The sequence below is a fragment of the Panthera onca genome, chromosome F2 (genome assembly GCF_046562875.1).
Source record: "Panthera onca isolate mPanOnc1 chromosome F2, mPanOnc1 haplotype 2, whole genome shotgun sequence".
In the NCBI taxonomy this organism is placed as follows: Eukaryota; Metazoa; Chordata; class Mammalia; order Carnivora; family Felidae; genus Panthera; species Panthera onca.
Window position 1 is genome coordinate 83,077,315 of NC_138356.1, and position 14,238 is coordinate 83,091,552.

The 14,238-nt window shown below is 62.1% G+C and overlaps 3 protein-coding genes across 7 annotated transcripts; 1 reads left to right on the top strand and 2 right to left on the bottom strand.

Moving 5' to 3' along the window:
• Positions 1-1,841: 1,841 nt before the first annotated feature.
• CATSPERQ (catsper channel auxiliary subunit theta) lies at positions 1,842-4,156 on the bottom strand (the record flags this gene model as incomplete). The annotated part of the gene is made up of 7 exons (XM_081792196.1): positions 1,842-2,149; positions 2,360-2,445; positions 2,741-2,936; positions 3,050-3,144; positions 3,439-3,589; positions 3,665-3,708; positions 3,940-4,156. Coding segments are annotated over 7 exons (975 nt in total), but the record flags the coding sequence as incomplete, so codon positions are not given.
• Positions 4,157-4,308: 152 nt separating this feature from the next.
• FBXL6 (F-box and leucine rich repeat protein 6) lies at positions 4,309-7,431 on the bottom strand. Of its 2 annotated transcripts, XM_081792117.1 has the most exons (9): positions 6,967-7,431; positions 6,521-6,679; positions 6,292-6,355; positions 5,851-5,982; positions 5,669-5,776; positions 5,469-5,582; positions 5,169-5,400; positions 4,847-5,093; positions 4,309-4,558 (listed from the first exon to the last, which is right to left on the bottom strand). In XM_081792117.1, the coding sequence occupies exons 1-9, from the start codon at positions 7,371-7,373 to the stop codon at positions 4,408-4,410; spliced, it is 1,614 nt and encodes a 537-aa protein (XP_081648243.1). In that variant the 5' UTR covers positions 7,374-7,431; the 3' UTR covers positions 4,309-4,407. The 2 variants fall into 2 exon arrangements, with proteins under 2 accessions (XP_081648243.1, XP_081648245.1); XM_081792119.1 differs by lacking the exon at positions 5,851-5,982.
• Positions 7,432-7,531: 100 nt separating this feature from the next.
• SLC52A2 (solute carrier family 52 member 2) lies at positions 7,532-10,161 on the top strand. Of its 4 annotated transcripts, none has more exons than XM_081792122.1 (5): positions 7,532-7,599; positions 8,323-8,513; positions 8,624-9,506; positions 9,602-9,725; positions 9,833-10,161. In XM_081792122.1, the coding sequence occupies exons 2-5, from the start codon at positions 8,384-8,386 to the stop codon at positions 10,043-10,045; spliced, it is 1,350 nt and encodes a 449-aa protein (XP_081648248.1). In that variant the 5' UTR covers positions 7,532-7,599; positions 8,323-8,383; the 3' UTR covers positions 10,046-10,161. The 4 variants fall into 4 exon arrangements, with proteins under 4 accessions (XP_081648248.1, XP_081648246.1, XP_081648249.1 ...); XM_081792120.1 differs by having other exon boundaries at positions 7,547-7,910; XM_081792123.1 differs by having other exon boundaries at positions 7,547-7,910; positions 9,116-9,506.
• Positions 10,162-14,238: the final 4,077 nt, after the last annotated feature.

The window sequence follows — 14,238 nt, forward strand, 5'->3', positions numbered from 1 at the left end:
TCCTTGGAAAGGTCTTCCCTGACACCACCCCCCCGCCCCCGGCTAGAGGACACCACCCCACCTCCAGCCACTTCAGCAGAATAGAAGTTAGCTCCTCGATATATGTGCCTCTTATGATCGTCAGCTCCAGGAGGGAGGGAACTTTGCCTTCCTAGATGAAACTGAGTCCGCAACCTGAAGGCTGAGAGATCTGAGCAGCCTCCCAGAGCCCAAGGGACTGGCATGCCCTTCTAACCCATCCAAAACGGACAGGCAGCCTGGGCACCCCAGGTCTGGCTCAGTCACATGGCACTCACCCAGTCAGCCTAGCCCCATGGCCTACACTTGTCACCTTCCCGCATAACATTGTCCCCCAACCTGTCCCAACCCCATCACTGCTGAGCTCTGTCCACCCTCTCCAGTCTGTCCCCCTGGTAAAAGCAGGGCACTCTGTCTGTCTGTAGGCAGACAACTTAGACCCTCTTCAGAGGGGCAAGAGGACCCTGCATTTGTGCCATGAATAACAATTGCTCCCTGGGGCTGCCTAAAGCAATTCCAGCAGTCCCTGGACCCTGCTGGGGACAGGCAGGGATGCTGGTGCCCCACTGGGTTTGGCCAGCTTGAGGATCAGGAGTTGGTCAGTGAGTGGCTCTGAGCCATGGTTCCAGGGAGGGCCAGCTTCATAGCATGTGTGACCTGGGCAGTCACACAGGGCCCCAATCCCAGCCCATACTGGGTTTTGTTGTTGTTGTTTTGTTTGTTTTAATTAAGCAAACTCTACCCCCAGTGTGGGGCTTGAACTCACAACCCAGAGAACCTGAGTCACATGCTCTACTGACTAGCCAGCCAGGCTCCCCCATCCTGGGTTTGATACTCTAGCGTCTCCTTCTGGAAATTCTTAATAATTATTTTTAAAGCTTATTTATTTATTTTGAGAGAGAGAGAGAACGAGAAAAGAGGCAGACAGAGGGAGAGAGAGAATCCCAAGCAGGCTCAGCGCTGCCAGCACAGAGCCCAACGCAGGGCTCAATCCCACGAACTGTGAGATCATGATCTGAGCTGAAAATCAAGAGTCCGATGCTTAACCAACTGAGTCACCAGGAGCCCCAGTAACTTTTTAACAAGGGGCTCCGCATTTTCAGTTTACATGGGGCCTGAAGGTTCTGGTCCCAGTGACACTCACTGACACGATGCCCAAAGACTCGGGTCACCAGCATGGCGCTGAGGGGACATGCTGACCAGGAGGGCCACGCGGACAGCGCCAGCTGCCACTTCTGCTGGGTCCCCGATGGCCTACTGCCCTCTCTGCGCCCGCAGCAGCTCCCAGTGTCCAGGACGTGGGAACACCCACTGGATTAGGGCATATGGGACTGGTATTCCAGCAGGTGTGGGGGGCAAGCTCCAGGGACACACGGGCCTGCCCCGCACGGCAGGCTCGAGCTCTGGTCTAGGGCTCCACAGCTTACTCCCCAGGAGCACTGAAGCAGCAACTCTGGGGGCTGTCTGCCAAGCTGTACCCTGGGCACAAGGCTGGACCTGTAGCTGTGCTCCATCCCACTGCTGACGGGACCAGGCACCGAGTCAGGCTGACCAGTCAAATTCTGACCCCTGCACGCTGCTCACTGTTCTGCACTCCCGAGCCCGGACAGGACCAGGTGAGTGTTGCTGCTCAAGGGAGGCCGTGTGTCCCACACCTGTCCAGTGAGGACTCCAAATTCCTGGCGGTGTGGCTGTTCATTACTCACCCTGCTCCTCCGGTTACCCTCGACCAGCTCAAAACTCCAAGGTTTGCTCCCTGAGGCCCCCGGAGCTGTGCCTCCCCGCCCCCCCCCCCCCCCCATCCCCGAGAGGAAACACTTGCCTGGAAGCAAGAGGTGGCTTTATTGAGGGGAAGACTAAGGTCCAGTGAAGGTGGGAAATCACAGGGAAAGGGAGACCGTACGCCTGAGGGGCCGGGGCAGTGCTGGGGCACCTGCCTTCAGCATCACACGTCCAGGTCAGACTGCAAGGTCTGTTGGCCATAAGTGCCGGTCTTGCGCTGCACGATGCCGGGGCTGAAGGCGGCCCCCAGCGGCCAGTGACGGACCACGTGCCTGTACGACTTGGCCAGGCAGTCAAAGTAATTGATGTTGAGTTTGCGGGCAATGTGACGGCCCAAGTATTCCATTTGCTGTGGGAATGGGTGGCGGTGAGCTGTCACCTGGACTGAGAGGACCTGTCACCTCTCCACCAGCTGCCAGCACTAAAGTCTGGGCCAAGGACCACGTGGTATTCACACTCTGCCTGGGAGATGGCCCCATCTGAAGACCCTAAGCAGTGGCAGGCCTCCTATGGAACCGAGGAGGGAAGGGGCCCCAGGGTGGACTGGGGCAAGACCCACCTCATAGCGCTCTGACAGCTGCACCAGCACCAGCGGCTCCAGCTTGTGGCCGCATAGAACCAACTGGAAGAAGCACCTTCCATAAGCTGGAGAGGGGCAAGCGGCTCAGCCAGAGGCTCTAGGGGATAGCAGCTCCGGTGGGGAGAGAGCTGGGGGTGGGGGTGGGGGGTGGGGATGAGGGAGGGGAGAAGGGGCGCGCGCGCGCGCGCGCGCGTGTGTGTGTGTGTGTGTGTGTGTGTGTGTGTGTGTCTTTGAGGACCGTGGCGGGGGCGGGGGGGGGGGGGGCAGTGGGCCGTCTAGCCAGCCCCGCCACACTCCCGGAGCTGTTTCTCTTGCACACCCTTCCCCCTGCCCACCGTCCGTGGCCGCGCCGGGCTTCACCGTCGGAGCTGAGCGCCAGGCGCACGTAGACTAGGTGCATGGGGCCCTGGCACACGGTGCGGCCCTGGACGGAGAAGTGGTACGTGCCACGCGTGTGGTTCAGCACCAGGCGGCGCCGCGGCAAAGACGAAATCATGAGCCACAGGCCGACGACCACGCCGCATGCGGGGAAGCCCCAAGTCTCCTGCTTCTGCACCTGCGGCAGCCACAGGGACCTGAGCAGCCCGGGGTTCCGGGGGCGGGGCACCGAGAGGTGAGTCCAGCCCCCCCGGGAGGAAGGCGGTGGGGGGAGGGCCCAGGAGTTCAGACCTGGCTCACGAGGCCGAAGCTGACGAGGAGGAGGCAGACGACGAAGAGCAGTGTCCCCTTCCACAGCGTGTCCAGGTAGTACTCAAGCACGAAGACTGGGGGCGGCGCGGTGGCGGTGCGTGAGGACAGCCGGTCCCCGCTGGCAGCCGGCGGGGGTGGCGCCGGAGCTCCGCCCGGAGCAGCCGGCCCCGCGCAAACTGTATCGCCGCCAGCCCAGGGCTCTGCCCCGCCCCCGCCCCTTCCGACTCCAGGCCCCGCCCCCATGCAGATCCCGGGTCCAGGCCCGTCCCCTCCGCCGCCAACCGCGCCCGGGATTTTACGCCACCAGGTTCAGACGTTAGGCCCCCGGCTCCCGCACCCGCCCTGCTCGGTTCCGGGTCCGCGCGCACCATTGGGCTGCTGTTGGATGAACGGGTAGAAGCTGTTGTTCTTAAGGCGCTTGGCCAGGTGGCGCTCGGTGCAGAACAGTCCTAGGGCCCAGAGCTGGAAGCGCTTGCCGCCGGAGGTGGTGGGCAGGCCGCCAACCCGGCCCTTGGGGGTCTGGGGTAGGCACAGAGGGTCAGCTGGGCTGCTAGGAGGTTGGCACCGCCCAGAGGCTCACAGTCGCACTTCTACCTGGGAGAAGAAAGGCTCCAGGGCTGCGGTCCAGGAAGGAGCGGCTTTCAGACAAAGAGCAGAGGAGAGAGACACCAGGTGGTGGTGTAGGCTGGTGTAGGCTGGGCGAAGCCCGGGTTCTAGAAGTTCTGCACAGCGCGTTCTAGAAGGGGCTGTTCTGTTGACTGTCCCTTCTGCCGGGAGTCCTCGAGCCCGACCCTGAAGTGAGCGTGCTCTTCCCCGCCAGTCCCCACACCACCAGCGGCCCCCTGAGCAGCCCGGTTCACAATCCTCACCTGAAGGCAAGGTGGCTGGATGTCCCAGGCCTAAGCTGCAGGGATATCTGCAGGCAGGCGCCCCACACTGAACCCCATGGCTGAGTAGGGCCTCCCCCTTTCCACTGCCACTTCTGCCCAGGCAGAGCTTCAAGCACAACCACGGGCACAAACATATCTCAGTGTCCCTGAGAACAGGATACACACACCCAGTCCAAGACTCAAGCCCAGCAGTGAGTCAGCAAGGCACGAGCACACGCAGCCTCAGGAGCCCTGGCAGACCACCCCTCCCCCATGGCACAAGCTCTCCCCCCCCCCCCCCCCAGCCCTGAATGGTTCCTCAGGCACAGTACCTGTCCTCTCAACCACACCCCAAGGACCACACAGAGCTCCTAAAAATGTTTTATTGTAACAAAACGTTCAAACATCGCAACTGGAAAAGGGTGGAGGGCCCCGCAGGCTGCCTGAGGGCCTGAGGTCTGGAACTGCCTAGCTGGAAGGAGGGGGGCTGGTGAGCAGCTGCTCCAGGCACCACTGGACTTCCTCCTGGCCTCGGTAGGCCCGCTTCAGGCCCCGGGGAAGGCAGCGGCAGGACTCCAGGTTGAGGTACAGCAGGCCTGGGCAGCTGCTGATCACAGAGCTGTGGGGCAGGGCAGGCCATGGGGAGTTGAGCCACTGGCTCCAAAAGACCCAGGCCCTGGCAGGGCTCGGCCCGGGTAAGGAGCCCTCTCTGCCCATGCCACGACTGGCTTTGCCACCCCCAGCCACTGAGGCCCAAGCCCAGTACCCCCTTGGCGTCCCTAAGGTCAATCCTGAGCAGGGGCTTGGTCCGTATGTGCTCCCCTTTTGGATCCCTGAAGCTTGCAAACCAGGCTTGTCAGGGAGGCAAGCTGTACTGATTGCAAGGAGCGAGGGAGGGGAGGCTGACCTGACTGTGCTCGGTGTGACCCGCGTGCCCCTGAGGTTGAGCGAGCACAAGGCTGGGTGTGAGGCCCCAGGCGTGACTGAGAAGGCGGCCAAGGCCTGCTCCAGGTCCTTCTCGCTGAAGCCCTGGCCACTCAGGTCCAGTTCCCGCAGAGCGTGGCACCATTTCTGGGTCAACAGATGGCTGCCCTCTTTGGCTAGAGTCAGCCGGTCTGACGTGCCATAAAGACCCAGGTGAAGCTGCTCCAGGTCTGGAGGTGAAGAGCAGCCGTGAGCTGTGGGGTGGGCAAGGGTACCCACACCCCTCCTGCCCAGAGAAAGCTGACCTTGACATGGCAGATCACGCAGGCCACCAGGTGTGATGCGGGCACAGCCGCGAAGATCCAGCAGGCGCAGGTTAGGGGAATCGTGGAGCAGGCGGCCCAGGGCTTCGTTGCTTACAAAGTTGCAGCTGGAGCCGGCGAGGCAGAGCTCCTCAAGACTGGGGAAGCCTGGGCCAGGAGTCACCACTCGCCCGGAAGGCTTGGGCAGCCACATCAAGTTCAGTAGCCGCAGCACCTGGAGCAAGGCCTAGGCTGCAGGTGGGGAGGGAGAGTGGCAGGTGGGAGAAGAGGGGTGTCAGGTACCTGCAGCTGGGGGCAGCCTTTCTGCAGGGCCTCGACAGGCAGCTGGAGAGGAGTGCTGTTGCGGTTGATGCCAGTGCTCACCTCCAGGACCCGGAGCTGGGGGCAGCAGCCGCCCTACAGAGGTGGAAGAGAACACAGGGTCAGTGGCCTGGCTGACCTGGCTCAGCGTCCGGTTCTGCTCCTACCTGTCACCAACCTACCAGCAGCGCACCCAAGATGGCTGTCGTCTGGGAGCTGTAAGTCAGCCACAGCTTGCACATTCGGGGCCCTGCCTCCTCCAAGAAGCTCACCACGGCTGTAGACTCCACCTAGGAACCCAGCACATGGGGACCTGTCACCTCGGCCCAGGCTTCTTCAGGGCCCCTGGGGACATAGGGCTTACCATGGAGTGCTGTATATCCAGGCTGTGGAGCTGGGGGCAGGCTTTGGCTAGCATGACCAACGTATCAGGGGTCACACCGTGGCAATCAGAAAGCTTGAGGAAGGTGAGCCGAGGACAGGACTCGCTAACCAGCTGGGGAAGACAGAGCACCGGCAGAGATTGGGGGGGAAGGCACGCTGTGGTCCACAAAGGAAAGAAACCAGTGGCTGACACCAAACCCTCTTTGGTGACTCAACTATGATCTCCTTCCTGCCCATGCCAGGCCAACATGGGTGCTCCCACTTCTAACACCTCTCTACTGAAACAAACAACAGGAAACGAGAACCGGGCAGGCCTCCCCATGGGGCAACATTGGGCTCCGTGTGCCTGACCCACTCCCTGGAAGTACTGGGCAACCCCAAAGTGTCATGACTGGTGCGTAGGGCAGTCCAGAGCTCTCACCTTCAACACAGGGTGTACCTGGGACTTCCAGTGGATGAGGGTCAGCCTCTGGAGCTGTGAAAACCTGGGCCGACAGCAGAGGCAGAGCTGCGTAGTATTCCCACGGTGCCCCTCTGTTGGCGTCCTCCCCACCCATCACTTTGGTATATGGAAACACGAAGGAGCTTGGGGCTTTGTACAAACCACAGAGATGAAACGAGGGCATAAAAGAAAAGAGGGAACGTCTCACCGATTGGGCATAAGCCACTCCAGAGAAGCGAGAAGCTTCTTCTCCGCCTTGGCTCCGCTCTTGGCGAGGCGGCCAGCCAACGGGGGCGACAGGGTCACGGTGTGCCAGAGCGCAGGCTGGGAGGCAGCTTCGTGCCAGCGGCGGCACACGCGTGCAGCCCTGGGAGAAAATCTCTGCTGAGGGGCTGGGCCTTTTGTAGCCGCCGCTGTGGGGTTTTCTAAGAGGAGTAACCTGTCCCATTTTATTCTCACAACGCTGCAGACACCTCGGCACAAAGACAGGCCCTCGGGGCTCAAACTGGACCCCGTGAGAGACTGTGCTCTCTCGTCTGCGTGTGTGAACGCTCAGATTGCTTCGCCCTCGGCCCCCGCCTCAGCCACCCGCTCGGTGGGCAAGGCAAGAGGTCAGCCTGAGCCATGCTGCTGCGCTCGATGGGCCTGGGGTACCTGCCGAGGAAGGGCATGGGCCCATCGGACGCCACCAGCAGCCCGAAAATCTGCAGCAAGATTTCCAGGGGGATGCGGTCGCCCCAGCCTGGGTCGGGCCCCTGCTGCGGCTCCGAAACCGGAGCAGGTCTGGGCCTAGCCTTGACCGCCGCGGCGCGGGACGCTGGGGGCACTGGCCGCTGAGTGCGGCGGGCTGCACGCCTCTGCACGCGAGTGCGGGCAGGCCCAGGGCCGGGCAGCACCAGGAGCATGCTGTCCGACTGCAGCAGATGGTAACCGGAGCCGCTCGGCGCCAGCCGGTCCCACCACCAGTCCTCCGCCGAGCGAGCCCGCACCCCGACCGGCCGTGCGCTCCGTACGCTGCGCGGGGGCCGCCGCCGAGCCCGCCGCGCCACGCCGGGAGCCATAGCTACCGGTCAAACTCCCGGACCGCCCCAGGGGAGCGGATGGGGCGGGGCCCGTGGCGGAACAGGCGAGGCCGCCGGGCGGAGGCGCAGCGTGCCCGCGTAAAGGCGGGGCCTGAGCCCCGGACCAATCCCCTCCGCGTCGGCTCAGCACCGACTTCCGGGGCGGGGCTTCCGGCGACAGGCCACGCCGGGGGCTGGCCCCCGCGGCTTCCTTCTCCCTCGCCCGGTGGGTTGGAGTTTTCGCTCCGTCCGGGCAGCGTTTCCCAGTCCCACCGGCTCTGGGTCGAGGCTGCGATCCTGGGCCGGAGGCAGCGCCCTCGTAGCGTGGCGAGACGACTGGCTGTCGGGTCGGGGAGCGCGCAGGTGCTGGATCAGGAGGCGCACGCACCCCTGCGCACGGGCCGGCTCCTCGCCGCCCACCTGATGCAGAGAGGGGCGGCGCCGGGCCCGCCCCTCCTCGCCGCGCGGGTCTTGACTCCTGCGGTACTGGGTCTCGCGGAAGCCTCGGTCTCCCATTTGGGCGCAGAAGCCGCGGAGGTGTGCGCGGCGCCTAATGGGTGTCTCTGTCCCGGAGTCGTGTCCGTTTTGGAGTGAGGGTGGTGGTGTTCTGGGCTACTCAGACCCGCAGATCGGGTCTTTCTTTCTCCATCTTCCTCTGGGGCCGTTGGCGCTTTGGGCAGGCTTTCTGCTTCTCTGCTCGCACACCTAGCCGTGCTATTTGGCATGTTTGGCCCGTCTCATCCTCAGCCCCCACCCCCGGGCACCTTCCCATTTTCCTGGTCTAGGCGGTCTGGTCCTCTTCAGAGTCCAGTTCTGCGTTTCTGGTCTGTGATCCCGAATACGGGTCTGCTAACTTTCAAGGTAGAAGAAGTCATCAGGTCCCAGAAGAACTGAAGCGTTGTGTTTGTTTGTTTGTTTGTTTGTTTGTTTGTTTTTTGTTTGGACCTAGGTGGGGAAAGAGGAGCAGGCTGTGACCCTGTCCTGTTCGGAAGGACCCAGCCTCGGGCTGAATGGCGGCACCTCCGCTGGGCCGTCTGGTATTGACCCACCTGCTGGTGGCCCTCTTTGGCATGGGTTCTTGGGCTGCCATCAACGGGATCTGGGTGGAGCTGCCTGTGGTGGTAAAAGACCTTCCTGAGGGTGAGTGGGAGTGTGCAGGGAAGTGGGGGGACATGTGCCAGGTGAGGTGGATTGCAGCTGCTCTTTGTCCCTGAGCATCTAGCCCCTGACGTGATCTCCCTTCCCTGCAGGTTGGAGCCTCCCGTCCTATCTCTCTGTGCTTGTAGCGCTGGGGAACCTGGGTCTGCTGGTGGTGACCCTGTGGAGACGGCTGGCTCCTGGCAAGAGCGAGCAGGCCCCCATCCAGGTGGTGCAGGCACTGAGCGTGGTGGGCACAGCCCTGCTGGCCCCACTGTGGCACCACGTGGCCCCAGTGGCAGGGCAGCTCCACTCTGTGGCCTTCCTAACACTGGCCTTGGTGCTGGCACTGGCCTGCTGTGCCTCTAACGTCACTTTCTTGCCCTTCTTGAGTCACCTCCCACCTCCCTTCTTGCGCTCTTTCTTCCTGGGTCAGGGCCTCAGTGCCCTGCTGCCCTGCGTGCTGGCCTTAGTGCAGGGTGTAGGCCACCTTGAATGTCTGCCAGCTCCCGACAGTGGCACCCTCTGGCTCCCCCACGACTTTCCGGAGCGTTTTCCCGCCAGCACCTTTTTCTGGATGCTGACCGCCCTTCTGGTCACTTCAGCTGCCGCCTTCCAGGGTCTTCTGCTGCTGTTGCCGTCGCCACCGTCTGTACCCACAGCAGGTCCAGAGTCTGACCTGCAGGTGAGAGCCCCCAGAGTGGAGGAGGAGGAGGAAGAGGAGGAGGAAGAGGCCTTGCCACTGCGGGAGTCACCGAGCCAAGCAACAGGCACCACTGCTAGCCCAGACCCTGAGGCCCACAGGCTGCTCCCTGTGCACAGAGCCTGCCTGCTGGGCCTGCTGGCCGTCACCAACGCACTGACCAATGGCGTGCTGCCTGCCGTGCAGAGTTTTTCCTGCTTGCCCTATGGGCGGCTGGCCTACCACTTGGCAGTGGTGCTGGGCAGTGCTGCCAACCCCCTCGCCTGCTTCCTGGCCATGGGCGTCCTGTGCAGGTACACGTGGATGCCCAGGCCGCTTAGGGTGGAGTTGAAGGATCGGGGCTGGGTCGTGGTGCAGCCAGCCCTGAGTTTCTGCTCCACCCCTGCAGGTCTCTGGCAGGGCTGGGAGGTCTCTCCATGCTGGGCATGCTCTTTGGGGCCTATCTGATGGCGCTGGCAATCCTGAGTCCTTGCCCACCCCTGGTGGGCACCTCCACAGGAGTGGTCCTCGTGGTAAGTACGCTGGGACACTGAAGCAGAGAGGGTGGCAGTGGGGAGGGGGTTTGCCTTAGAGCAGCGAGCATCTCATGCTCAGCCTGCTGCCGTGTCCACCCTCCCAGGTGCTGTCTTGGGTGCTGTGTTTGGGCGTGTTCTCATACGTGAAGGTGGCCGCCAGCTCCCTGCTGCATGGTGGCGGCCGGCCGGCATTGCTGGCAGCTGGTGTGGCCATCCAGGTGGGCTCCCTGCTCGGTGCTGTCGCCATGTTCCCTCCCACCAGCATCTATCACGTGTTCCGCAGCGGGAAGGACTGTGTGGACCAGTGTGGTCCCTAAGCCTGAGCAGATGGGGACCTGACTTCAGGCTGGGATGCCACAACGCCCAAGCGCCCGTGACCCAAGGAGGCCCTCTTCACACACGGGCACACTCACGGACACCTGTACACTCCACAGCAGACACTGGCCAGGGTGGGGACCACAGAACAGGCCTGGAGCCTGTGTGGGATTTGCACAATAAATCGTTTCGTGGGTCAGAGTAGTGAACTTGTGTAGCACCTTTCTCTGTGCAGACCTCCACGGAGCTGGGGTGACTTGGACTGTCCATCGAGGCTGCGTCACCCCTGGCTGGCTGCTCTCCCAGATCCTGGGGTTGCGCCCTCTGAGCCCCAGACTCTTGCCCCCCTCCCTCCATTGCTCTTTGGAATTTCCGCAGAGAACAGGCTGTGGCGGTCAGAGGCAGTGTGACACCCACCCAACGTCAGTTCATCCAGGATCTGCAGCTGCGTGGCGAGGCCTCTCCCCAGCAGGGCCGCTGTTCAGCAAGCATGTCTGGGCTGTGTGCTGTGCTGAGCCAGCCGGGTGTGAGGGTCGGGCAGAACGGGCTGTCTTTTTGTGACCTAGCAATCGTAGTGTCTGTTCCTTTGCGGGAGCATCCTGCCAAGGGCTTCTCGCCAGGTGCAGGCACAGAGGGGCTCAGTGAGTGGGGCTTAGAAGAGACTGGGGTGTGAGGCTTCAGCCAGTCTTGGGATCCTTCCGGTCAGAAGCATCGCTCCTTTTCCTGAGCCACAAGTCTTTAGTTTCTAGCTCCTTGTGTGATCAAACCTGTAGACGTTCCAAACTCTTTATTCAGACAGACAGGCAGCAGCTACCTTTTTCCTGGGGTTCTGGTAAATGGCCCCTGCCCCTGAGCAGCCTACATCTGCCGCAGTGCTGGGACAATGGTCTGGGTCTGTGCTTGCCTCACGTCCACAGGGAGCAGAGCCGTAGCCCTTACCGCAGCCTGTGGCGGGCTGCGTCGTTCTCCTGCACAGAGGGCTGCAGGGAAGCCAGGCAAGAGGGCCGCAAGGGTTCAGGAGAGGAAGCTGCAATGAACAAGGGCCGGGGCTTCTGGCCCCTCCTCTTGGCTGCCTAGGCCAGCGGGAAGCAGAGACCCATGGGGGACACAGGCTCCACAGGGGAGGCAGGACGCCTGAGCTGTGATCCGGCGTGACTGGTGTGGAATTGAGATCCTATTCTCCCAGACAAGGGGTCTCATTTCTGCAGCAAGGAACCCATAGCTGCAAGGACCTCACCTGATGACTGTGGGGGCTGGGAATAGCGGCTCCTGCTCCTGCTGACCCAGCCTCTTCCCACGATTGTTCTGGTTTCCGCATGCCCCTTCTAAACTTCAGAAGCTGCCTGTCCTTGACTTGGCCTGCATGTGGGCTTTTGAAGGCTCCTTATTCTCCCCGCCTTAGCAGGACCAGCTGAGCAGGAAGGAGGGAAGGACCCCCAGGCCCTAACCACTGGAGCCTCTGGTCTGGGGTCGCATCAAGCATCGGGTGGAGTCAGGCTCCCAAGTAGCTCAGACACAGCTCAGTGCTGAGGACAGGAGGCCACCTGCCAGGCCTTAGCCTCCTGGGATGCTGAGAGCCTAGAAAAAAGGCAGGGGCAGGGGGTTTCATGTGGCTGTTTGCCTTTGGGAGTGGGGGCTGGCAGGTGGGGTGCGAGCTGCAGAAGTGCCTTTGGTGGTTGTCAGTGGAGAGATTCTGAGGGAGGAGGATGAGGGCATGGGGGGGGGTGGCGGGGGCGGGTAGCCACGCGCCTCGGCACAGCCTCTGCCCTCAGACCCATTAGCACTCTCTCCGGCCCACCTTGGGACTGAAGCTTGTGGAGCTGCCTCCCAGTTCCGTCCTGCCCTCTCTTCCATCGGGAGATGATCAGAGGTATTGGCAAGAGCCTCCCGTCTGCCCACGTGTGCCTTTGTTCTAGCTGTACCAGGCCAGAGGGCGGCAAAGGAGGAAGGCTGTGTGGGACATGCACGGTCTCCTGGAGAGGGGGGGCAGGTGGCCCTGAGCCTGAGGCCAGGGCTGGAGGTAGACAATTTGAGGAAGCCACTGCCCTTAGAAGCCTCAAGGGCCTTCCTGTTAGCGCCTCGTGGGAAGTAACTAGGGGAGGGAGATGCCGAAGAGCCAAGTTCTCGAGAGCTGCCACGGCACACTCTCCCTACTTGAAGCTGGTCGCCAGGGTGCCCACGCCTCCAGCTGGACAGCAGGTAGCCAGCCACTCAGGCCCACAGCCCTGCCCAAAGGCTTTCTCAAACTCAGGGCTGGGGGAATTTGAAGGAGACCCAGAGGGGAGGCAGTGGCTGAGGCAGGACCTTTGGTGCCTGGCTGTCCCCAGAGGGCACTCCTGGGCAGGAATGAGGCCTGAGCCTCAGGGCCACTGTTGCCTGTGCCACCACCGGCAGCAGGCTCCTTGGTTCCTCAGAACCTGCCCCGTGCAGCCCGCTCTCCCAGGCGTGTGGCCACTGCACCTGAGACAGAGCTCGGGAGTGTCCGGATAGGCGTCGCCTGGCTTTGGTGGGATGAGGAAAGGTAGAGCCTTCACTGTCCTCAGTCCTGCGGGGTCCCTAGGGAGGTGTGGGCTCCGATGCGGTTGGAGGCGTGGCGACTCCTGGAAAATAAGATGCTTGCGTTCTCATTCTCCTCTGCTCAGGGCGCCCACTGCCTGACTGCGGACACAGGATGATAGTCTTCTGAGGGGCTTCCTCTCCTCCATGGGATTCAAAAGGACCTCCTAGCTCTTGTGGCACCAGAAACTGGGAATGTGGGAGCATCTGGGTCTCCAGAATCAGCTGTTCTGGTCACGTCCACCCTGTCTCAGGGAAGCTAACTGCCTGAGGCCACAGGCCACTTGGGTGTCCCCTGCTCCAAGCACTGGCCTTGCTCTCTCCCCTGCACCTTCCAGGGGGTTCTGATGGGGCGTTAATCACAGGACCACCTGCCTCCACCCTGTGGTTGGGTGGGTGGCCCAGGTGATCCAATCCGGGTGCACGCCTCCTGCCCGTTGTCACCGTACTGAGGGACGTTGCCTCTGTGGAGCAAATCAGGGTCTACCGTGACATCTCCCCTAGTGTGTCCGTCATGCCAAGAACTATGAAAAGCTACCCAGACTATTCAGGGAGCACGCCTGGGAATGAAGGCAGCCCAGAGGCAAGCAGGGGGAGAGGTGGAGAGAGGCAGAACGCAGACATGCTGGGATCGCCTGGATCCAGTCACACCTGAGGCCAGACCCTTGGACTTCCAAGTTATGTGGGCCCACAATTTCTTGCTTGTTTAAGCAAAGGAGAGTGGGTTGCTGTCTGTCACAGCTGAGGGCGTAGTGGAAGTCTCCCTCATCCCTTCCCTGAGACACTCAGGGAGCTCAGACCTTTGGACACCCGGCAGTGGTCCATCCTTCCTCGCCTGGGGGAGAGTTCATCATTCTGGCGACTCTCCCTGTCCCACTGCCCGTGACCCTCCCTCTAGTAGGCCATCCCAGCTCCTTAGCAGAGTGCTTCCCTGACCTGCTCCTGACAGCAAGGGAGAGTTCCCCAGGCATCTGAGCCTCTCAGAAGAACACCCAGAGCCCAGCCAGGCAGGTGGCAGGCAGGGACTTCCTCAGCTCGACTACCCAGATAAGTTCCCCGGGCCCGCTCCCAGGGGAAGTGTTTTTTCTGTTTGCGGAAAGTATGAGCATTTTGACTCGGTGAAAAGCTACGAACAACTTGAAATTTATACCCCTTTGCAAGGGCGGTGAGAAAACTAAGCTAGTTCCGAAAGCAGATTGGAAGAGATTTCCTGCCCGGCGCCTCCTGGCACCCCCTGAGCCTTCCCGAATGTTCTCTTTGAAAAGTCATTCTGTGGATGGCACCCGCTGAGAGTGTGGTGTGGCTGCAAAGGGCTGAGTGCACGCAAGTCTCTGGGGAGGCAGGCCTCCAGCCAGCCTCCAGAAGGCATGAGAACACAGGGCAGAGAAGAGAAGGTGTTGCAGACAAATGCAGAGGGGAAAAGAAAGCAGGTACTCAGAGAAGCTGGGGGTCTGGAAGCCTCCCCTGAAGAGCAGAGAGGGGGAGAGAGGTGTCTGTGGTCTGTGGTGAGGTGGGGGGACCCTTCAGGAGTGGGGCGAGCTGGTGGTGAGGTGACTGTCGGGCAGGGAGCCCGGAGCCGGGCGCCCCCGCCCGCTGGGCTCTCCTCAACATGGAGCGGGGGTGGGCTTCCCCTTGAGGG